Source organism: Chrysochloris asiatica, unplaced genomic scaffold (assembly GCF_000296735.1).
Source record: "Chrysochloris asiatica unplaced genomic scaffold, ChrAsi1.0 scaffold00029, whole genome shotgun sequence".
Taxonomy (NCBI): domain Eukaryota; kingdom Metazoa; phylum Chordata; class Mammalia; order Afrosoricida; family Chrysochloridae; genus Chrysochloris; species Chrysochloris asiatica.
The window spans coordinates 4648369-4673262 of NW_006408547.1; the positions used below are offsets into that span (position 1 = coordinate 4648369).

General features: G+C 38.2%; 1 protein-coding gene across 1 annotated transcript in view; it reads left to right on the forward strand.

Annotated features, from left to right (window-relative positions):
* Positions 1–24894, forward strand: part of TPP2 (tripeptidyl peptidase II) — a 115018-nt gene that overhangs the window by 13550 nt on the left and 76574 nt on the right. The window contains exons 3-7 of the mRNA XM_006846671.1: positions 9410–9505; positions 11654–11758; positions 15716–15840; positions 18477–18640; positions 21381–21535. Of these exons, the coding sequence (XP_006846734.1) occupies positions 9410–9505; positions 11654–11758; positions 15716–15840; positions 18477–18640; positions 21381–21535 (645 nt within the window). The remainder of the gene's footprint in view (positions 1–9409; positions 9506–11653; positions 11759–15715; positions 15841–18476; positions 18641–21380; positions 21536–24894) is intronic.

Below are 24894 nucleotides of genomic sequence, written 5' to 3' on the forward strand. Positions count from 1 at the left end.
TTAATAATGAAAAGACAAGCAAACTCAATAAAAATGGGCCAAAGACTTGATAAACATTTCACCAAAAAAGACATACAAATGGCCAAAAAATCCACAAAAAGATGATTGATATAATTTACTATTGTTGTTGGTTGTCAAGTTGGTTCCTTCTCAGAGTGAACCTGTATAGGATTTCCAAAGCTGTAAATCTTTGTTTCTTTTCTTTTCCTTTCTTTTCTTTTCTTCCTTCCTTCCTTACCTACCTATCTACCTACCTATCTACCTCCCTCCCTTCTTCCTTCCTTCATTCCTTCCTTCCTTCCTTCTTTCCTTCGTTCCTTCTACCTCCCTCCCTTCTTCCTTCCTTCCTACTCTCCTTCCTTCCTTCCTTCCTTCCTTCCTTCCTTCCTTCCTTTGAATAGAGAGGAAGGGAACAGCCTTCCTAAGGCCAGGCACATTGGAGAACAATTTCTTGCTATCCCTTCCTCTCTCCCTCCCTTCCTCTCTCCCTCCCTTCCTCTCTCCCTCCCTTCCTCTCTCCCTCCCTCTGTTGCCTCAAAGTATCTAATGTTTGTAATTTAAATTTGGAGATAAAGGTGAGTTATTAGTTACCTATTGCTGCATAACAAATTACCCTAAAATTTGATGGTTTGAAACAAACATTATCTCATAGTTTTTGTGATCAGGAATTTGGATGTGACTTAGCTAGGTGTTTTTGGTGAAGATCTCATAAGATTGCAAACTACTGGCCATGGCTTGCAGTTTCATCTGTAGGCTCATCTGGGGTGGGGAAATGGTGCCCATTTCTAAACTTATGCAAGACGTTGATTCTTGTCACATAGGCCATTACATAGGACTGCTTTGCAACATGACTGCTGTTTTCCTTCAGGGGTCAACCAAGAGAGGGTGCCCAAGATGAAAGTTGTCCTTTTATAAAAGTAATTTTGAAAATGGCATCACATTGCTCTGTATTGTATTAGAAATGATTACCAAGTCTAGCATACGTTTAAGGGAATGGATTTCATAAAAGCATAAACATCAGCAGTGATTTTAGGGGCTCTCTTAGAAGAAGCCTTTGCTTAGTTTTTTAAAATTAGACTATTTTTTCAGTGTGGTTGTCAAATTCTGTTTTAAGTTTTGAGTACAAAGTTGGGAAAATTGACTAGGTGATAGTTTTGCCCTTTTTTCTGTATATTATCTGTTGATTTGAATGTGAAGAAATACTGATACAAAATAGTTATCATCTCACAATGACTAGCTATATCTTATTCCATACTTTTGGAAGAAAGACTTGAGTAATCAAATAAGAAAAAAAAAGAGAAAGATTATAAAATAGCCTAAAGCAGTTCGTTAGCTTGGAGGAGGGCACAAGTTTGACTTTAATTTAGTAGTCTAGCCTATACATCAATTAGCAGAATTAGTTTAGAATATACGACTGTGGCTATTTAGCTATCATAAAGAGCTATGTTTAAGTCTTCTTGCCTTAGACTATTTAATTGGATTGTGCTTTAGGCATTGTCATTTGTATAAGATTATTTTGGCTGTATGTTACTTTTCTGTGCTTTGTAACAAAATTTCCATAAACTTGACAGCTTAAAACGACATACATCTATTGGTTCATTGTTTATGTGGATCTAGATTCCAGGCACAACTTAACTAGCTCCTCTGCTGAAGTCCTTACCAGACTGCAATCACGATGTTGGCCAGGACTGAGACAAGAGATCCTCTTGCAGGCTCCTCATGTGACTGTTGACAAAGTTCAGTGTCTTGTAGCTGGAGACCAGTAGGAGAATCTGTGACCTCAGGCACAGCCCCAGTGCCATTTTTAAAGGGCTCACCTGGTTCAGTGAGGCTTACCGGGGATAATCTCGGTTTTTGATTAGCTCAGTCACCTGCTTAAATATCTTAAATTGCACCTGCAAAATCTGTTCACCTTTGCCATGAAACGTAAGAAAATCACTGAAATGATTCCTAAGTCCTGCCTACACTCAAGGGGAGGGGACTGTACAAGACATGGATCATTGGTCTTCCAACCCTGGCAGATTACTTATTTTCTCCTGTGCTTTTAAAAAAGATTGTAGTCTGGAAAATTAGATTTTTTACATCTGAATTACTCTACACTTTTGCCTGTCTTCAGAGAGAAATATTAAATTCTGGTGGTTATATTCCTCTGGGGAACTGCAGCTCATTCCTAGTGTATCCGACAGATTTAAACAAAAACTGCAGACCCATTGCTCTTGCGTTGATTTTGACTCAGAAGTGACCCTGTAGGACACAGTTGCCCCCTCTGGTCTCTAAGGCTGTGCTCTCCACAGAAGCTTACTGCACTTCTTTCTCCTGCCGAACTGCTGGTGTCTTCCAACCACCGACCATTTGGTTATCAGCATCATGGAAAAGATTCTTCTCAACACCTCTATAGTTACTGATTTTTAAGTAGCTGTCATAGCTTACATTTTAGATGAACCACATGATATGACTGGTACTCAAAGGTAGAGTTATATTACACACACACACTAGAACTCTTGAATCGATCCTCTAAAATTTTTTTATGTTTTCCACCTTTTTCTTCATTGCCTGTGTTTTTTTTTTTTTTTTTGTAACCTCCCTGAGAGAGTCTTACAACTTCCTCAGCATTATGTTCTAACATTTGTAGAGGGTTTTTTTTAAATTGCCTATTAATTTTAATTACAAAAAGTCTCTTCATTGGATAGAGGTAAATAGTGATACATACACAACCTTTGAACAACAGTGTTCTGTGCATAGATACTCAGAAACTCAAGTTGAATGGGTATGAGAGGAAGAGTGAGATATATATATATATATATTATATATCCCACAAATATGTAAGCATTTGGAAGAGGATATTTGTACATGGATAACCACAGTAAGGAAGCAGGATAATTGTTGCATGGAAGGGATTGTAATCATTGAGATGAAATAAAGCATAGGATTTGTTGAATGTAAAACTGGTGATATTGTCTGTAAACCTTCACTCAATGCACAATTTTTTTAAAAAACACCTTTATGTTCACTTAACATACTTTTGTATCACATATGCAACTTTCTGTCTTTGAGATTTTGGTCTTGACATATGTTTTCTTCCATTCCTTACATTTTTTATTTCTTTCTTTGTTTATATTTACCTTCCTCTTCCTCCTGTTCTCCTTCCTCACTCTCTTCTGCTTCTTCCCTCATCTCCTGCTTTCATTCTTCTCCTTGATGTTCAGTCTCTTTCGTCTCTACCTCTACCTCCTCTTTTAGTCCTTCATTACTCTCTCTGCTTTTCACTTAGAGGTGGTCTTCAGGTATTTGGGCATACCTGACTTTCTTCTTGTAAGTTAAGGCACCAAAAAGGAGGCTGAAAGCTCATTCTACTTGTGCAGGCTTGTGTAGTGGTGTGCTTCACAGTTCTCTACAGTGGTATTAATATATATGGTGCATTTTTTTCTATGCCCATTATCAAAAAAGAGGTCCTTAGGTGTTTGTTATGGCAATTACGGGGACAAGTGGGAAATAAACCTGATTATCAGCATTCAGGTGCCTGGTATAGTTCCATGAAGACTTTTGTACACATCCTATCTCTCTGCTGTGCAAACTTCTCCAGAAAGTTGATATCCCAACTTCTCTGTGTTGTAAGAGTCAGTTGCCTGACTAGACAGGTTTGGACAGTATATTGGGGAGATAGGTCCAGTTGCTCTTTATCTAAACTTTCATCCAGACTACTCATTTGCAGCTCCTTTCTTCCTTCATATACAAAGCATACCTGCGCACAGGTCCAATTTAACTTTTATCAAGGATGTACAGGTGTTCAGATATTTTGTGGTAATTTAAAAGAATGTTATTAGTCACTAGGATTCTGGCTCACTGGATACCCAAATTCTTGTACACAATTTTCAGGAAGCCACCCTGGAAAGCCTTCATGTTTCTTTTATTATTATTATTTATTGGTATATTCTTTTTTTTTTAAGGTTTTTAAAAGTTTACAGGGCATATCATCAGTTTTACATTCGACAAATCATATACCTTGTTTCATTACATTGATTATAATCCCCTCCATGTACCATCAGTTAACAGTATTTCTCTCTATCCATTTAGCTTTTTAAACACACACACAAACAAACAAACAAACAAAACCATCAGGCATACATAAAAATTTACATCTCCACAGGGCACATTCTGCAAGTCTGCTCCTGACCACCAGCTCTTAGTCCTTCCCTTCTTAATCATGAATCTAGAGTCCTCAGCTGCTCCCCCTCTCCATGCCCCCATCTCTGCCTCCATCACTGGTGCTGCTGCTTCTCTGGATAAGGTCCCGCATTCTGCTTGTGCGTTCCTCTCTTGATGGTCCTAGGGTCGTCTGTTTCTGGACTGTAAGATTAACCACTCCCCTTTTTTGGTTACAAAACTTCTATCTTTACAATTGTGACAGTTGCGATTAGTCATGATAACAGTTATTCACTATTGAATCTTAACAAATCTTAACCCCATCTCTTTTCACCAGACCCATCTAGACAAGATGGGGACTCTTTCTTTCCCCCCATACTCTTAAACTAAACTCCCTCTTGAAACCTTGTTAGCCAGTCACTTCTTGCCTTTATTTCCCCCTCATTTTAGGTAGACAATGTCTAAGTTTCCCGTCCCTATCTACCCTGTGTACAGAACGGATAGAATTGATACTTGATTTGAAGACTCTTTCCCTCTCTTTCAGTATTTAGAGTAACTACCACTCTGAGTATAGATCAGGTTCATCATGAAGATGCGTCATCTGTCACTGTAGCTGTTCCAGTCTGCTTGTCCTTTCTAGTGAGGTTGTGGATGGAACTCAGAATTCCACATAAGGTCCTATACTATGTAAAGGCTTTACATGAGGCCTATTTTACTGGGCAAGTTGTAGAACCCCTTTTAGGTATTCCAATCAGTTATAGGCTGAAGGCGGGCTTACAAGATTTCTCTAGTCATGTTTCCCAACATTCTTTTATATCCCACTCAAGTGTCTATTTTACAGTAGTAGGCAAGGGAAACTAATATTCATAAGGCAGTCAAGGATTTCAGTATTACTTACCCTCTTCAAGCTATAGCTAGATCCCTGTGTCCCAGAGCCCTGTTGTTCCAAGGTTGAGTAAGCATCACTATTTACCTCTGTCCCACTAGGCCATGCAAACCTGTCACAGTGTTCCCCATCTTGTTCTTCTGCCTCCTCCCCCCATGTTGGATTGCCCTCCCCAACACCCAAAATAAACCCCATTATGGTTACCTTATATTCCATTAGTTCTTCCCTCCATTTAAGACAGTCTATTGTATCTAGTAATCTACCTGACCTTCCCATCACCTGGATCTGTTTTCCTCTGTGTATACCTTCTTTCACGTTGTAATTGTTTTGATCATAGACTGACCTCTCAGATCCTCTGTTCTTATCATTTTATTCTGTTCTTGACTCTTCCATTTGTCGACTGAGTTCAGGTTGATGCTGCCATGTACGTCATTCTGTAGTTGTGTGTTCTTGTTGGTTCTCAGTCCACAGAACTTCCTTTAGGATGTTTTTCATAGCAGGCTTGGCTTTGGCAAAGTTCCTTAGCTTTTGTTTATCTTGGAATGTTTTGATTACATCATCATATTTGATTGACAGCTTTGCTGGGTAGAGGATTCTTGGGTGGCAGTTTTTTTCTTTCAGGGTTTTGTATATGTCTCCCCACTGCCTTCTTGCCTGCCTGGTTTTTGTTGAGAAATCCGAGCTTAATCTGATTTGCTTGCCTTTGTATGTTATATTTCTCTTTTCCCTAGCTGCTTTCAAGATCCTATCTTTATCTTTGATTTTGGAGAGCTTGATTATTATATGTCTTGGTGATTTTCTTTTAGGGTTTATCCATCCTGGGGTTCATTGAGCTTCTTGAATGCTTATCTTTTCGGAAATATTTTCTTCCAGAAGCTCTTCAACTATCTCCTCTGTGGACTTGTGTGATTGTTCCTGTTCTGGAATGCCAATAATTCTTATGTTATTCCTCTTCATGATGTCCAGCATGAATCTTAGGCCTTCTTCAGATTTTTTTTATCCTCTTTTGTATTTGTTCTTCTCTCTTAGTAGTGTTGAGAGATTTATCTTCTAGCTCACTAGTTCTGTCTTCAATCTCTTCAATTCTTCTCCTTTGCCCTTTCATTGTGTTGTCCATTTCTGATATTTTATTATTCTTCATGTTTCTTTGACTTAGCCAGGCTAAAATGAATTTAATGTCTATATTTATTTCTGATTTTATGAAATTACACAGAAACTGCTGGATATTCTTTTCCCAAGTTTAGATCCACTATCTTGAGGTGCTTTGAACATTCCAGTAGTCTCATTCTGTAAAGGTGATATTCCTAGATAAGAAAGGTGAGAAACTAATGGCCAGTTACTTAGGGTATTACAGTATGGTGAACACAAAGAGGTGGTGGTGGTAGTGTGCTGTGGAGTCAGTTGTGACTCACGGTGATCCTGTGTAGGGTTTCCATACCTGTAATTCTTTCTAATTTTATATTTGTTACTAAGTGACATCGAGTCAGTTCCGACCCATAGCGACACTGTATTGGGTTTCTGAGGAGCAGCTGGTGAACTTGAATCACAGACCTTGCAGTTCAAACAGCTTTGCAGTCTGGCGCATTGACCCACAGCACCACGTACTACTATCTATTAATCTATTAAACTACATCTTTCTCCCATGGAACAGCCGGTAGTTTCGAACTGCTGACCTTGAAGTTAGCAGTCCAACTCGTAACCACTACGCTAAGTAAAAAAATCCTTTTTTGTGAAAAATACATACATAAGGAAAATGTATCCAACAACACTACTATATAAAATAATAGCACTAGTAAGGTACGCACACCATGCAGTAGTCACCTATCCAAGATCAAAAGGGCAGCGTTTACCTGAGGACAACATTCTGAGGAGGAGGAGGAGGAGACAAGACCCTTAGGGAGGAGTGATGTTACACAGAGAGGGTTGCAATCATTGAGAGGAAGCAGAGTGTGTGATTTAATTTAAAACTGAGCATCTGCTCTGTGAACCTTCACTCTATTCACAAAAGGGTTTTATAATTTTTATTCCCTGAAATTTTTATGGACTAATTTTTGTAGCTAGTCTGCCTTCAAGGAGCTCTGGTAGCGTAGTGGTTATGAGTTGGGCTGCTAACCTCAAGATCAGCAGTTTGAAACTACCAGCAGTTCTGTGGGAGACAGATGAGGCTCTCTGCACCCGTAAAGATTCACAGCCACAGAAACTCTATGCAGGGTCGCTATGAGTAGAAACAGACTCCGTGACACATAACCACCACCACCAGTCTGCCTTCACTGTATGGAAAATATATAGTAGCAATTTGAAAAATACTTATTCATCTTGGGCGCTACAGATTTTGGCCTTATAATTAAATTGCGTATTAGATTCAAACCTACTGACTGGTCCTTGGAAACTGTACAGAGGGTCTCTATAAGTTGGAACCAACTCCATGGTACTTTACAACAACAGATTATTTTTATTATGTTTTAGATATTATTAACTAATTGTGATTAAATATGTCTTCACATATGTTTATTTTGCAGTTACTTATATTAGTGATTCTCTTTACTCCTTGAACCATGTCACAGTTTTTGTAATCATTTTGTACAAATCATTTGCCAATAGCCTAGTTTTACAAAGTCACTTGTGTAGTGGAACATCTGTGATTAAATAATTTGCTCTGTTGCTAATTAGGGAGTCCTGGTGTGGCGCTGCAGGTAAATGTACTGGGCTGCATGGTTGGTTTGAACCACTAGGTCAGTGGTTCAGGCTCACCAGCCATTCTTCAGAAACCCTATACAGGGTCACTATGGGTCAGAACTGACTCACCAACACTTTAAAAGTGACTATTGAACCTTTTTGTGGTTACATTTGTTATTATTTTATGTTATGGGCTGTTGCAATAACAATACAAAGTGAATCCTTACTTTCTAAAGAAAGTTAATAAAATTTTAATGAAAAGTGCTAATTTATATACCAAATATTGCAAAATTTATACACTCCCGATATTTAAGTGATCCAAGAATAAAAAATGAGACAAAAAGGTTTTGAAGTTACTCTTAAATAGATCTTTGAAGTCTGGGAATAATTGTTTTGCTCTGTTTGGCTGTGAGACAGTTTTATCCCCAAGTTTCCCATCCTGGAAGTAACTTTATGACGGATGTGGGAATGAGTTGGTCTAAAGACAGAGTGTGAGTGCGGATTGGTGGCTGCCCAGCTCTGAGTGGTTGGTCGTTCAGTGTCTGATCTCCTGCACACACATTTCAGAGCACTTGTTGATGGTCATGGAGCCTATGATTGCAAAGAATAACCATACACACATTTTCTTGGTGGACATTTCAAGTTCATTGATAAATAATGCGTTTTAGTATCTGTACAAATCATTAAAGGTAGAGGATTTGTGGGTTTTTTTTTCACCTGTTACAGGTGAGTAGAAGCCATGGGTTCCACCTAGTTCCACATAGTTCTATTCACAACTCATGTCTGTTTTCAAAGTTTATATATATTGAGTGTTATAGTCTAATAAATAATTGGATTCCAGTTTGCAATATTTCTGGGGTTTTTTGGCAAACAATTGAGTTTCTTTGTTTTTACATTAGTAAACTAGACACACTATCTACATAATTATATTAATTACAAGCTTCAGGCGTCATTTTAAGCAATTTGAATTAGTTGAAAAGACTTTACGAGAGGGCTACAAAAAGTTCATATAAAAATTCCATTATCTTTAAATTTCATTTACTGCGAACTGTTTGAAGCCCTCTTTTATACAGGATGCTATATTTTATTAGCATTTCTTATAGCTTTTTTTGTTATGAATTTAAAGAGCTTTTATTTAGTAACTATGCATTCTTCCTAGTGTATTATAAAGGAGAGTGAAATTATTTTTCTTAAATAAGTGTAGAGCAGTTTTATAAGTTACTTCCTTTCCCTGCTAATGATAGCCAGTATAATAGTGAGGAGAGTCTTGGTGTAGTGTAGCACTGTACTGTAAGCACTGGACTGCTCACTACAAGGTCTGGGGTTCAAACCCACCTCCTTGGAAATCCTATCTCGGAACTCACTTGACGTCACTTAACAACAGAGTGGCGAGGCGAAGCTGAGGATTCCTTTGTGTTTAAGAACTAAAGATCTTAAGAAAAAGTCGTTTGATGATGCAGCTTTGTTGAGAGCACTTTATAAACTATAAACCATTCTATAAATGAAAGATATTATTCTAGCCAAGTCATCTATTTAAGGATGTGAAAAAAGGTCATAGAGATGTTAAATGACTATTTGGAATACTAAAAATACTGATCCTGCTCATTCAGGTTGAGCCATTAGTAGAAGTAAATACTTTTGCCTTTAGTGTATCATTGGAATTGCAAAACATTTAGTGAGTGAACATTTATTTTTATCCTGTAGATTCCTGCAAGTTGGACCAATCCTTCTGGCAAATACCACATTGGCATAAAAAATGGTTATGACTTCTATCCAAAGGCTCTCAAGGAAAGAATACAGGTACTGTACAACTTGACTTGCATAGCTTCAGATTGTATTCTACTTGTTGGGTGCTTTTGAATTGGTTCTGACTTCAACAAAATCTCTGAACTCTGATTTATTTGGGGGCCTTTCAAGTGACTATTTAAAGAAAGACTGCCCAGTAGAATGCTATTATCCATTCTAAGCTGTGGGGTTTTTTTTGTTGTGGGTTTTTGTGTGTTTTTTTGCTTTATTTTTTTAAGTTTTGATTGTGAATTGAGTGATAATATACATGGGAGAACATCTGTTTTATCGATGTTGCACTCAAATTGTTTCATTGCAAAGATGACAGTCTCCTCCGTGCCTCATCATTCAACAGTATTTGCTTCTATTCCCTCTGGGTTCGGTTTTGTTTTGTTTTGTGGGGGTGGTATTTGTACACAAAAACTCTCAGGAATATATAATCATTTAAACAACCAAATGGCACATTCTGTAAGCCTGCCTCCTGACCACCAGCACACAGCCTTTCTCTTTCCATGAGTCTAGGGTCATCAGCTGCTCTTTCTCTCTATGTCCTCACCTCTGCTTCCATGTCCATTGTCACTGCTTCTCTGGATAGGGCCCCACATTCCACTCATGATCTTCTCCTTTGGTGGGCTGTAAGATTAACTACTCCTCCCATTTTGTTACAGAAGTTCTACCTTTACAGTTGTGACAATTGCAGTTAGTCATGATCACAATTATTAACTATTGAATCATAAGAATCTTATCCCCATCTCCTTTCACCAGACCCATGTAGACAAGATGAAACTATTCAGTGGGGATTCTAACTTCCCCTGCACACTCTGAAAGTATACTCCCTCTTTGAAAACTTGTAAGTCAGTCACTTCATGCTTTTATAGCTCCCTCATTTTAGGTAGCCAATGTCTGAGTTGCCCGTCCTTATGAACCCTGTGTACACAGGGGGTAGGATTGATTTAAGTAGTGGTTTTTAAGCTTGATTTCATGGGTAAGTTTATGGAATCTGTATAACTATGGTAATTATATTCAAACTGTTTGTATATTTGTAGTTTTCTGGGAGATAAGATATAGTTTTTATGGGATTTTTAAAGGGTTTGTTACTCCAGAAGCATTAAAGACAGTTGAATTTTATTGTTTCCATTATAGAACTAGGTTCCAGTGTTCGACCTTCTATTCCTACCTTTTCTTTACCCATTTCTCTTAGCATTTAACTAGTTTTCTTGATCCCAGGCAGTCACTATTCAGTATTAAGCAAAGAGCTATTAAGGCCCAAAGCAGCCGAAGTGTTGTTAAATGCTGTTGAGTCAGTTCTGACACGTGGTTACCCTGCGTAAAGTTTCCAAGGAGTGGCTGGTGGGTTTGAAACACTGACCTTGCTGTTGGCAGTCCAGTGCTAATCCTTTAGCATTACATCAGGACTCCATTTACTGGAAAGGATTCCTTTAATTACAGACTTCCATTAGGAGACACTGTAGGTTAAAGATGCTGGAATTGAAAGTAAGACGAATTTCAGTCAAGGAGACCAGTTTCCTATCATGCATCTGTAGTTTTCACTCCTGCCCTTTCCTTCCATTTGACTTAAGGCATTTCCCAATTTTGTAAAGGTCCAGAATACAGTATTTTCTTTTACTTTAAATGAGTAAGAATTCAGTCAGTTTCATCTGACATAGTAATTACTAATTTTTGGAGAAAGGGAGGAATTTAAATTGGAGGAATGTTGTCAGTTGCTTTCAAGTTGATGCTAACTATATGAAAATACATTTGCATATGCCTTGGTCAGCTTGTTCTCTTATAACCTGGTGGTGGTAGTGATGATGTGCCATGGAATCAGTTCCGACTCATAGCGACTCTGTATAGGGTTTCCAAGGCTGTAAATCTTTAGAGCAGAAAGCCTCATCTTTTTCCTGCAGTTGTAGTTTTGAACTGCTAACCATAGATTAGCAGCCTGACTCATAACCACTACGCTACCAGATATACTTGATTAATCAATTCCTAATAACTGGTTAGTTGCTTGATCATGTGACTTTATGCAGTATTTTTTGTTTAACCTCTTATGAGCAATGTGTCGTGTCACAGCTAATAACTATACCCATAGAGATGGCTGTGTCTTGGTTTAGCCGAATACGTTGTCACCCTAACTTTAAGATAACTTTTCTGTCTTTGCAGAAAGAACGGAAGGAAAAAATATGGGATCCTGTTCACAGAGTGGCCCTTGCAGAAGCCTGTAGGAAACAGGAAGAGTTCGATGTTGCCAACAACAGCCCTTCTCAAGTTGGTGCTCATTGTTTTCATGTCAACATTAAGATAGAGCTTTTTCTTTTTTTAAATTGGTTACTTTTGCTAACTGTGCCTTTACTGTTTTTCTTAAGGTCACTTTGTGTATGTATTTATCACTTTTTAAAAATTTGTAATGTGTACTACACTTACCTAAATGTCCATGAATCATAGTGTCAGTAAATTATCAGGAAGTGAATGCTTGCATAGTTTTACACAAATAATGCAAGTGGTATATATTTTACCCAACTGTGCTCTCCCCTGTGCTATTATCTGTGTAAAATACACTGTGTTGGGTTAAAAAAAAAAAAAAAAAGGAAAAATTAGCATAGTTTGCTTATAATAATAGCTTGAGGGCTTGGGAGGAATACTGGTATAAAAACAAAGATATAGTGGACTAGTTAAAATAAGGTCAGCATAGCACCCGGAAGTCCCTTGTGAGCATCTTCCCCAATCATTGCTCCCTTTCTTTTTCCCCAAAACAAACATTAATATGACTTCTAATACCCTGGGATGATTTTGCCTGTTTTGAATTTTGTATAATGGAATCATTGCTGTGTATACTAAAATCTATTTTTGGTATACATCTGTGTTACGCAATTTTGCAGTAATTTATTCACTTTTACTGCTAATATCATGTCTCTTTGCATGGATGCACCATAGTTTATCTACTTTGCAGAGTGACATTTACTTTCTTTACTAATTTTGGATCTTCCAAAAAATGCTATTTTGAACATTCTTGTGCATGTCTTTTGTTGGGTTGCAATAAGGTTGTATCATTTCATATCACCACAATAAGTATGTAAGAGTTTCATTTTTCTATACCCATATTATAGGAGCTCTGGTAGCGTAGCGGTTACAAATCGGGCTGCTAACCTCAGGGTCAGCAGTTTGAAACTACCAGCTGTTCCGCGGGAGAAAGAGGAGGGTTTCTGCTCCCGTAAAGATTTACAGCCTCAGAAACCCTGTACAGGGTCGCTCTGAGTCGGAACCGTACATAACAACAACAACATACCCATACTATTGATTGTTTTTTTTGGATCAGTGTATAAAATGAAAATTTATTTACTCTGAAATAGAAACACAAGTACGTAGCAAGTGCAGTTGGCTCCCTGTGCCACTCCCGAGAGATGCTACAGCTCAGTGTTTGTCCTTCCTGGTTTTGCTTTTAATGCATGAATATACTTTTTGTTAAATAAAGTGGGCTTATGTTAGTGGTTTCATTCTTGGCTTCATATTGGAATAACATGTAAAGCAGTAAAAACTGTCAGTGCCTGTGTCCTAGTGGTGAATGAAGTGAAAACCTTGTAAAGGATGCAAGAGAATTAATGTACAACTAGAATTGAGAACCATGGCCAGTATTATACATTTACTTACTATGTCTATATCAACCTTTTTAACAGCAGTATAATTTCCTGTGCTTATAAGACGCATTGATGTTTTCTTTTAGGTACTACACTTGCATTTTATAAAAGAAGAATCTGGACTTCATTATCCATTTTATTTCTGTTTTATATACCGACAGTGTGTATCTGATTGTGTGTTTCCCTTAATGAGTATGTTGTTGTTGAGTGCTGTGGAGTCGGTGCCAACCCGTAGTAGCCCTATGTAGGGTTTCCGAGGAGCAGCTGGTGACCCTGAACCACTGATCTTGCGGTTCAAAGTGACAGTGAAGTCTAGTGCATTAACCTGCAGTACCACACCAGGACCCTATTAATGAGCATAGTGGATGTCAAATAAATAAATTGACCCACAATTTAAGATTTTGGGGTCATGTGAAAATTAAATCTTTATTCACTCGGACTACTTATATGAATGTACAAAGCTTAGTGCATTATATGTAGTTTTACATACTAGTACGTTTGTAATAAAATTGCCATTTTTGTAGCTCAAAGATGATTGAGTAACCTCAGTTTTATAGGGTCCAGTGAAGGAAGAGCCATGGTGGTGCAGTGGGTCACGTGTTGGGCTGCTAACTGCAGAGTTGGCAGTTGGAAGCCAGCAGCTGCCCTGCTGGAGAAAGCTGAGGCTGTCTGCTCCCATAAGGGATTATAGTCTTGGAAAGCCTAGGGAGCAGCTCTGCTCTGCTGTCCTGTAGGCTCACCACAGGTCACAGTTGACCACGTGGCAGTGGCTATGGTTTATCAGTACATATTAATATTGTTATTACATATTTGTTAAAGGACTTTTAAAATACTCTGTTTCTCAGTTAACATTGGACCACATTTCTCAGTTTCAAAAATAGAAGGCTATGTATTCCTTAAATAGCCTTCTTGCTGCTGTGGGGTAGCTGTTGGTTTGCTGACAACAAGGTTGGGGCTTTAAAGTCACCTCTGGAGAAAAATGAGACTGCTCAGTCTCAGAATCCCTCTATAGCATAGGTGGGGAACCTTTTTCTTGCCAATTTATAACATTGTTTGAGGATCATACAAAATTATCAACTGAAAAACTGGCCTGCTGTATTTGTTCAAATATTTAACTCCTCACCCCTGTTGGGATGTTGAACTGCTAGTAGATGAGCACTTGACTGCAAACCACAAGGTCAGCAGTTCAACCCCACCAGCTGTTCCTAGAAACCCTATACAGGTTGCTCAATGATAAAAGTTAACAATGTAATGGCTTAAACTGTGGTTGCCTTGGCAGGGCCAGGCCAAATGATTTCATGGGACTTATACGGCCCATGGGCCCAACATTCCCCAGCCCTGTTCTATAGGGTCGCTGAATTGGCTCAGTGGCAGTAAGCCTGTCTGTACTCCTTGGTTCCCAGGTGCTGGCTTGTAGAACTGATGCTGATGGCAGTTTGTTTACAGATCACATGAGGGGCGTTAAAAATTATTCAGATTCCTAGATTTTATCCTCTGGTAGTCTAATTTTACAAGTGGGGTGAGACTTGGAAACTATCTTCGTAGTGATTTTTTTTTTGAGTGAATCTGATCCACAGTGAAGTTTGGTAACCACAGACAAGATAATTTCCCCATGAACCAAATCCGCTGCCACCGAGTCAATTCCAATTCATAGACACCCTGTGTAGGGTTTCTGAGGCTGTAATTCTATATGGGAGCAGAAACCAAATTACTGTCTAACTAAATTTCCAATAACCTTCCATTTAAATAATTAAACTGCAGTGTTGTTGAGTAATAGTTGTAGCTTTAATCAGAGTGGAGCTTTTCGTGTTATTCTTCATTATTCTTGGGTTAGCCTTTAAAGTTATTCTGATCGTTGATAGAGTGTAACCTACACTTTCCAATGCCCATTTACGTTTTACCTCTTTCCAGTCAATCATTCTGTCTTTAATTTCGTGATCATTTCCCTTTTATTTTTTGTGCATGACCAGCACTTGCTTTGGATTTATGCTTTGGAGGCAAGGTTGGTTGCAAGAGTAAATAAGGAAAATTTTAGACAGATACGAAGTTACCCTGTAAGCACAATGCTCAGGGCAGTATAATCTGACTTGAAAAGGAGGGCTGTGTTCTCGAGTCGACTCACTGCTGAAGCCCGTGGGTTTCCGTGAGCGTCGCAGAGTAGTGTGTGCACGCTTGTCGTTAACTCACATTTTTAACACAACAGGCTTTCTGCCATCCTTCGTAAGTTTGAGCCATCTTTAAGTCGGATGCTTTTAAACCAGAGGCCTACTATAAAGTAACTTACAACTATGTGAGCGGCACACGTCTTGACCAAGTCATTTCTCCAACATACAGCACAGTGTCTTTCCCAGAATACTTGAATTGAAAGATCAAATAAAAGGAACTTTGATTTTTAAAATAGTGTATTAATTGATACCTGATTCATTAAATTGAACTACGAATTACATTAAATAATAAAAGAATGTTTTCTTACCATTTTTTCTAACATAAGATAGTTATATCACTCACTGGTCACCATGTTTCTTTGTGTGTGTAGTGTATCTTTTCAGAATCACTATATTTATTAATAATATATTTTCTAATTTCTTAGGCAACTAAACTAATCAAAGAAGAGCTCCAAAGTCAAGTGGAATTACTCAATTCTTTTGAAAAAAAGTATAGTGATCCTGGCCCAGTATATGACTGCTTGGTATGGAATGATGGTGAATCCTGGAGGTAAATGTGTGCTTTATAGATTTTTGTCATTGAAAAGGATGGTGTTCTACCCGAAGAATATTAAGTCCTTTAGAGCTGCCCAGATTTTTGTTCATGTGACATAATGCTGTGATGCAAACTATATGAAAGTCCAGCTAGACCGTCCAAAGGTTATAACTTATGTCAAATTTGTATTTGACCTTTGTGAAGTTAGTGAAGTCAGAAATAACGTATGCTTGTATTACTGACTCACCTTATTTAGTTGGGGATTATAATTATAAGAACTGTCTTGTGAAGTGTGCCACTGGATTTACTCTGAGAATGTTGTTAATGATACTGACTCATCCTTTGATCACTTGGCAAGTATTTGTTGAGTACATTCATTGTAGTAGGTGTAATCTCTAGAAACTACTTTCCAGACACAACATATCAGGAACATTTAGAGCAATCTAGCATCTAGAAAGATAGTCCAGAAATAACATCAAGCTGAGATTTGAAGGATCAGCACAAGTTAGCTAAGCACAAAGGGTATGAAAGGGGGTTGAAAGGAAGAAGAGATTCAGAGGACATTATAAGTTTAATGTGGCCCAGTATATGGTCTGTCATGGGAGGAAGACTCGGGGGTTGGGGACTGTCAGCTGATAAGGGACTTGGTTATGGAATTTCACCTTCAAGTAGAATCATTGGATGATTGAAGGCTTTAAGCAGGAGTCAGGGATGATCAGACTTGAAATCACTACAGCTCTAGTGAAGGCATAAGGACCTGTAGTGGGCTACTCGCACTGGGCTGCTAACCACAAGATTGGCAGTTTGAATCGACCAGCTGCTCCTTGGGAGAGTTACACCCTCGGAAACCCTCTATAGGGTTGGAACAATAACTGGTACCCTACTACCCAAGTGAAGGTAAAGTGGGTCTGCTGGTCAACAGGGCATGACAAGCCAACCAGACAATAGAGGTTGATGACCTAGATTAAGACAGAAACAATGGAAATTTAGAAGTGAACATACTAAAGTGATAAAACTATATGAGTGGATAGTTTTCAGGAAGGATGGTGATTATTTATATACATTTCAGAGCCAAATGTGCTACTCTCCAGCATTTTGTACCATACATTTTACTTAGTAACCTTGACCCTGATTCCATTTGATATACTGTTTTGTTTTCTCTTTATCTATTTTCTCCATTAGTGTTTGGTTTCTTATACCGTAACTGTATTTGTATGTTGTTTTTTAAATGCCGTAAATCATTTTGGGTACACATTGGGGTATACTTAAAAAGAAACTTTTTCAGGGATCCTTCATTCCAAATTAGTAGTTTGTTAGTCTCTGGGTGGCACAAGTGGTTAACCACATGACTACTAACCAAAAGTGTTAGTGGTTTGAACCCATCTAGAGCTGCTTCAGACAGGTCTAGTAATCTTCCAAAAGATCACCGCCTTGAAAACCCTAAGGAGTAGTTTCACCCTGAACACGTGGGCCACCATTAGTCAGAAGCAACTTGATGCCAGTTAACAACATTTATGGCATATGCCTCTGATGTACTATGCTAGTTGTTAAGTGCCATCGAGTCAGGTCCGATTCATAGGAACTCTTTATAGGGTTTCCAAAGAGTAGCTGATGAGTTTGAACTGCCAGCCTTATGGGTAGCAGCCCAACTCATAACCCACTGTGCTACCAGGGCTCCTTCACCTTCATGGTAGCTGTAGTGATAGTCTACACTGGTAGACTTCCATTAATTTATTACAGCAGTTTGGATTGACGTACTCTATTGGTTGGAACAAAATTCTTATTTAAGTTCATATATATATATATACAGAGAGAGAGAGTGAGAGAGAGTGAGTCCTGGTGTGGTGCTGTGGGTTAATGTGCCAGACTGCAAAGTCGTTGAAACCATAAGGTTGCCAGTTCAAGCTTACCATTCGCTCCTCGGAAACCCTATACAGGGTCGCTATGGGTCAGAACCGACTCGACAGCACTCAACAACAAAATATAGATACGTATACATATGTATACACACACACAAACTTTTTAACAGCTAATAGCATAATATTGACCTAAATGAGCATTACATGTATAATTTTTCATGTTAAATTTATTTAATTTAGTCCATCTTCTGCTGAAGTATTTATAGAATGCGTATTTTAAGAATCCGAAAGGTAAAAATGGAGAAAGAAAACAGGAGGATAATAAAAAACAGAAATCTGCCTAAACTTACTCTAACTATAGGCCCAAGGCTTGATAGCCTTTATGTCATTTCTATTTTCAAGAAGACTGCGTAAGCTGTTGAAAACCAATCACTGAAAGAAGAAGCAAGAAGTAAGGCTTAGACAGTGTGTAAAAAACATCTTAAATGATTCTGCCACCCTAGGCCAGACTTTTGTTGTCATTTCTTAAGTGGCCTGATGATTTTCTAGCTAGGCTTTTGTGAGGGTCGCTTCTTAAAGTCCCTTGTATGGTTTCAGTTAAGTCATTGGTTTCTAGAAACAATCTTACCTAACACTTACACTAATTATTCCATGAAATATATTAGAACTAGGCAATCATAGTTAGTGTGGTAGATGGCTAGATAGTGTAGTAAGATAGCGTAAACTACATGAACTTAATAAAGATGAAAAAATTGGTATATTTAATATTTGCTGTTGATTTTCAATTGACAGAGCCTGCATTGATTCGAATGAAGGCGAGGACTTAAATAATTCTACTGTTTTGAGAAACTACAAAGAGGCTCAAGAATATGGCTCATTTGGCACAGCTGAGATGTTGAATTACTCCGTTAATATATATGATGATGGAAACTTACTTTCTATTGTGACAAGTGGAGGTATTTGGTTTTAAACTTGCTCTAATAAAAGATAAATTAAAACGTGGCCTACCAACCCCACTGCTGTCAACTCAATTTTGACCCTAGAGATCCTATAGGATTGAGCAGGGTTTTTAAGGCTATAAATCTTTACAGAAGCACAAATATTTACAGAAGCACACTGCCACGTCTTACTTCTGGTGTGGCACTGTAGGATCAGCACTGGATTGTGAACCACAAGGTTGTCAGCAGTTCAAACTACCTTGGAAACCTAGTACAGCTGGGGTGGAGAATGTCTGGCCCACTGGCCATATTAGGCCCAAGGCAGCTGAAGTTCTAGCAGTCACATTTTTGTTAAGTCCTGTAGAGTCGGGTCTGACTCATAGCGACCTTGTTTAGGGTTATTAAGGAGCAGTTGGTAAATTTGAATCTCGAGCTTTTTGATCCAGTGGTTATTCTCCAGCACCATGACATTGTTGTTGTTAGTGCCATTGAGTGGTTCTGACTCAACAATCCTGTAGAGGGATTCCAAGGATTAGCTAGTGAATTTGAACCACTGACCTTGCAGTCCATTGCATTATTCCACAGCGCCACACCAGGACTCCATCCTAGGCTTTAGTGAGCTGCAATGGACTGATATTGGCCATTTTGAATCAGACAATCATGTGTTCATTAAATGTTTGACGAAATATGGCATGCTAATTTTTAAGTTGATCATTTTGTATGGCCTGCGACTGATGTTGTAAGTATCCAAATGGCCCTTGGCAGAAAAAAGGTTCCCACCCATGCTATACAGGGTCGCTATGAGTCAGAACTGACCCGTTGACACTTAACAACAGCAACAGGGTTCCCTAATAGGTGGTAAGGTGATAAATTCCTACAGCTAAAAGCAGTCTTTTAGAGAATTTAATACATTGATCCAACTAAAGGGATAGAATCAAAGTGTGCTACAATTCTCTGGCAAGGTGGTGATTTTTCTAAAGTCCTAAATTTATAGGCTCTATCTGTTTTGGAAGAAGTGTAGCCAGAGAGCTTCCTTAGAGGCCAATATGGCCAAACTTCGTCTCTCATACTTTGGACATATTGTCAGGAGGGACCAGTTGCTGGCAAAGGACATCATGTTTGGTAAGATGGAAGGTCAGAGAAAAAGAGGAAGACCCCCAGGGAGATGGATTGGCAAGGTGACAGCATCGATGAATTCAAGTGTGGCAACAGTAGTGAGGTTGCCCCCTAGCTCAAGAAAGAAAACATTAGAAACAAGCCCTTACTAATGTTGTTTCCTAAAATCTCTGATTTCTGTCACGTCATTAGTTTGAACCATGTGACTGCTGTTTTCGTAGTCAGAAATGGTCTAATAGTGGCAGTTTCATATGGTTTAACCTCGCTTGATGATTTCCTATAAATGAATCACTTAGTATACATCTCTGTGTGTGTGACTTCTTTGGTTCAGCTGTATTTTTGTGAAATTCATCTTGAACTATATAAAAGTAGCTCATAATTATTGCTGCTAATTCTATGAATATAACATGTATCCATTTGCTGTTGATTGATCTCTGGATGGTTTCAGATTTTTGCTGCCATGAACATTTTTATATTTGTCTTTTAGTGTATATGTACACAAATTTTTGTTGAGTATGTAAGTAGGAGTGGAATTAGCGTATGCACGTGATCAGCCTTCCAGAATTCTAGTATCCTCTCCCAGCACAGTCTGAGTGTGTATCCTCAGTAACATTTGCTTTTTTCAGCTTTGAAACCTTCCAACCTTTCTGCTAGAAATTGTACAGAGTTCTCTTGTGGCTATAATTTGCAGTTCACAGATGACTAATGAGAGTAAATGCCTTTTCATATGTTTATTGGCCATTTGGTTGTCCTTTTTTGAAGTGTTTTTGCATTTGGAAGATTCTTATAAGCTCTTTGTCAATTATGTGTATATGAAATAGCTTCCTTGTGACTTCCATTTCACTTTACTAGTGTCTCAGGGAATAGAAATTCCTAGTTTTAATGTGGCCCACTCAGTATTTTTTGTATGTCCTGTTTACAAAGTCTTAGCTTTCTCTAGGGACATGAAGTTGTTCTCTTATCTTTTGGAAGTATTGTTTATCCTTTAACATATATCACAATCCAAAATTTATTTTATTTTTGTTATATGGTATGAGATCTAGAAGCTGAGACTGTTTTTCACCATTTGCATATCAAGTCGACTCAGCACCATTTATTGAAAAAGCCAGCCTGCCTTATTGCTAGGGACAATACGTGTTACCTTTGTCATAGATTACAATGCCCCTGCTAACATTATAGCCTGATTGCTCTTTTCAGATGATATTTGTAGATCTTGTACACTGTAGTAAGTAGAATTTGCAATTATGCACCCTATTGTTGTTGCTGCTGAGTGCAATCAAGTTGGTTCTGACTCATAGAGACCCTGTATAGGGTTTCCAGGGAGCTGCTGGTGGGTTGACACCACCTTGTGATTCAAATCCACCTTGCGGACTTTTATATTGTATATGCATTTTGGTATTTCTCATAGTACATATTATACTGTTAGGTACACTGCACGTGATTGGTATATTTACTTTCTAAATGGTACAATGAAATTCAAGGAATTTTCATTTCTGTAAATTAGTGGTAAGACACAGATAATTGAGATCAGTGTTTTTTATTTGACTATTTTTATCACAATTAGTATGTGCAAATTGAATGGTGAAACTGAGTCTATGATGATATTTTGTCAATCTTTCCCTTACCCCATTTTTATCTCTAGGGGCTCATGGGACACATGTAGCTAGTATAGCTGCTGGGCATTTTCCAGAAGAACCTGAAAGGAATGGTGTAGCTCCTGGTGCTCAAATCCTTTCCATCAAGATTGGTGACACGAGACTCAGCACCATGGAAACAGGCACCGGCCTCATCAGAGCTGTGAGTATCTCTGAGCTGTCATCAGTTTAGGGAGTGAATCATGATCCTGGATAACTGTAGCTTCATAAAATACTCCAGGCTTACTCTCGGGTGGTTATGCACCATGGACTTGATTCTGACTCATACCGACCCTGCACAGGGTTTCCGAGGATGTACATTTTTATAGGAACAGGAAGCCTCATCTTTCCCCTACAGAACTGCTGGTAGCTTCACACTGCTGACCTTGAGGTTAGCAGCCCGACTCATAACCACTACGCCAGCAGAGCTCCTTCCAGTCTTTCTGATGTTGTTAAGAGCAATCGAGTCATTTCCGACCCATAGTGATGCTGTAAAGGGTTTCTGAGGAGCGGCTGGTGAGCTTGAATCACCGACCTTGCTGTTCAAATGACTTTGTAGTCCATCGCATTAACCCACAGCACCACGCTAGGACTCCTCCAGGCTTACTGAGAACATGTTAAGTATTGTTCAGTACATAGAACTTTTATTTTGACACTTGTTGTTGTTGTTGTTGTTAAGTGCCGTCGAGTCGGATCCGACCCATAGCGACCCTGTACAGGGTTTCCGAGGCTGTAAATCTTTACGGGAGCAGAATGCCTCATCTTTCTCCCGCGGAGCGGCTGGTAGTTTCGAACTGCTGGCCTTAAGGTTCGCAGCCCGATTCGTAACCACTACGCTACCAGAGCTCCATATTTTGACACTAACAATGCTTATTTATTTAAATATTGTAAAATCATTGAAATGCTGCAGAGCATCTTTTTAGATCACAGTGTTATAAAATGAGAAATCAACAATAGAAATATCAAGGAAACAAATCAAATACATGGAAATTTAATAACGCCCTGCTGAAAAGCTACTGGATAATGGAACAGATTGAAAATATGAAATTAAAAAATTCCTTGAAACAAATGAGAACCAAAATACAACATAGCAAGAACTCTGGGACACAGCAAAACCAGTGTTTAGAGGGCAATTCATAGCAATAAATGTACACATCTAAAAAGAAGAAAGAACAAAAATCACCATTTTAATCCAACACCTCCAGTGGTTAGAAAAAGAGCAGCAAAGTAATCCAACTGCCACAAAAATAAATAATAAAGATTAAAGCAGACATAAATGAAAGCAAACAGAAAAGAACAATAGCATCAACAAGACAAGAAGTTGATTATTTGGAACAATTAATAAAATTGACAAACCATTGGCAAATCTAAGAAAAGAAAGAAAAATGCAGGTAATGCGCATAAGAAACTATATGGGTGATAGCACAACAAAACCAATGGAAACAAAAAAGGATAATAACAGAATACTTGGAAGAATTGGAAATAAATTTGAAAATCTAGAAGACATGGATAAATTTAGAAAAAACACGACCTACTTTAAACTAACACAGAATGAAGTAGAAAAGTTGGGCAGACCTATCACAAAAAAAGAAATTGATCAGGTTATTCAAAAACTCCCATCAAAAAGAAGTCAGGGCCCAGATGGCTTTACTAGTGAATGCTACCAAACATTCAGAGAAGAGCTGACACCAATTTCACTCAAACTATTATGAAATATAGAAAAGAATGGAAAACTCCCAAGTACACTTTATAAAGCAAGCATAATCCTGATACCAATACCAGACAAAGACGTCACTAAAAAGAAAATTATAGACTAGTATTCTTCATGTACAGGATCACTATGATTTGGAACCAACTCCCCGACACATAACAACAACAATAACAATTCTTTATGAATATAGCTGTAAAAATTCTCAATAGAATTCAACAGCATATCAAAAAAATACATCATGACCAAGTGGGATTCATACCAGGAATGCCACAATGGTTCAATATTAGAAAAACAATCAACATAGTCCACCATATAAATAAAACAAAGGGAAAGAACCACATGATCATATTGATTGATGCAGAAAGGCATTTGACAAAATCCAGCACTCGTTCCTGATAAAAACACTCAAAAAGTAGGAATTATAGGGAAATTCGCAACGTATTTATGAACATATATACAAAACCAACATCACTGTCAATGGAGAGAAACTGAAAGCATCCCCTTTGCAAACAGGAACCAGACAAAGATACCCTTTATCACTCCTATTCAACATTGTATTAGAAGTCTGTAAGACAAGAAAGGGAAATTAAAGGCATCCAAATTGGGAGAAGAAGTAAACCTATCTCTGTTTGCAGATGACCATCCTGTACTACCACTCACCAAGAAAATTTTTGGATTCACTGAAAGATTCAACAAGATAGCAGGGTATAAGATCAATATGTAAAAATAAGTTGGATTCCTCTATACTAATAAAGACAGCTCTGAAAATGAAATTAGGAAAGCAGTATTATTTACAATGTTATGTTGCTTAGTGCCATTGAGTATTTCCAATGCATAACCACCCTCTTTAGAGTTTCCAAGAAGCGGCTAGTGCATTTGAACCACTTACCTTGTGATTCAAACCAACCTTGTGGTTCAGCGCATTATCCTGCAATACCACACCAGTACTCCAATAGCCATCCAAAAGATGAAATACATAAAAAATAAATAAATCTAACCAGAGAATAAAAGATCTATACAAAGAAAACTACAAAACAGTATTACAAGAAACCAGAAGGGATGTACAAAAATGGAAGAATGTACCATGCTCATGGATAGGAAGATTTAACATTGTGAAAACTCAGAAGTAAATCCATCTAAATATAGTTAGCTGTTTTTTGGCAAAGGGCCAAAACACATTAAATGGGGAAAATACAGTCTCTTCAACTAATGATGTTGGGAAGACTGGAATTCATTTGCAGAAAAATGAAACGAGATTATCTCACACAATCTAAAAAAACAAACTCAACATGAGTTAAAGACCTGAATATAAAACCAAGAACGATAAAGGTCATCAGTGAAAAATAACAAACTTAGAGGCTCTGATTGTTGTTTTGTGGTTAAGTCCTGTGGAGTCCGTTCCAAGCTGTAGAGAACCCATATAGGGTTTCTGAGGAACCGTTGGTGTGAACTGCTAATCCTCCAGTACCACGTCAGGGGCTCTAACATACGGCATAAAGACATTATAACGCATTACTTGTTGTTGTTCTGTGCCGTGGAGTCAGCACTGACTCACAGTGACCCTTTATAAGATTTCCAAGGAGTGGCTGGTGAGTTTGAACCTCCCACCTTTAAATTCAAACCAACCTTGAAGTGAAGTGCTTGTCCTAAGATGCCTCACCAGGTCTCCACACAAACTAGCTGATAAAATAGATGACTGAGACCACCTAAAAATCAGATACTTAAGTGCATCAAAAATATTTTGCAAAAAGATTAAGAAGGGAGCCCACAGACTAGGAAAATACCTTTTTTTTTTTTTTTTTGCAATGACA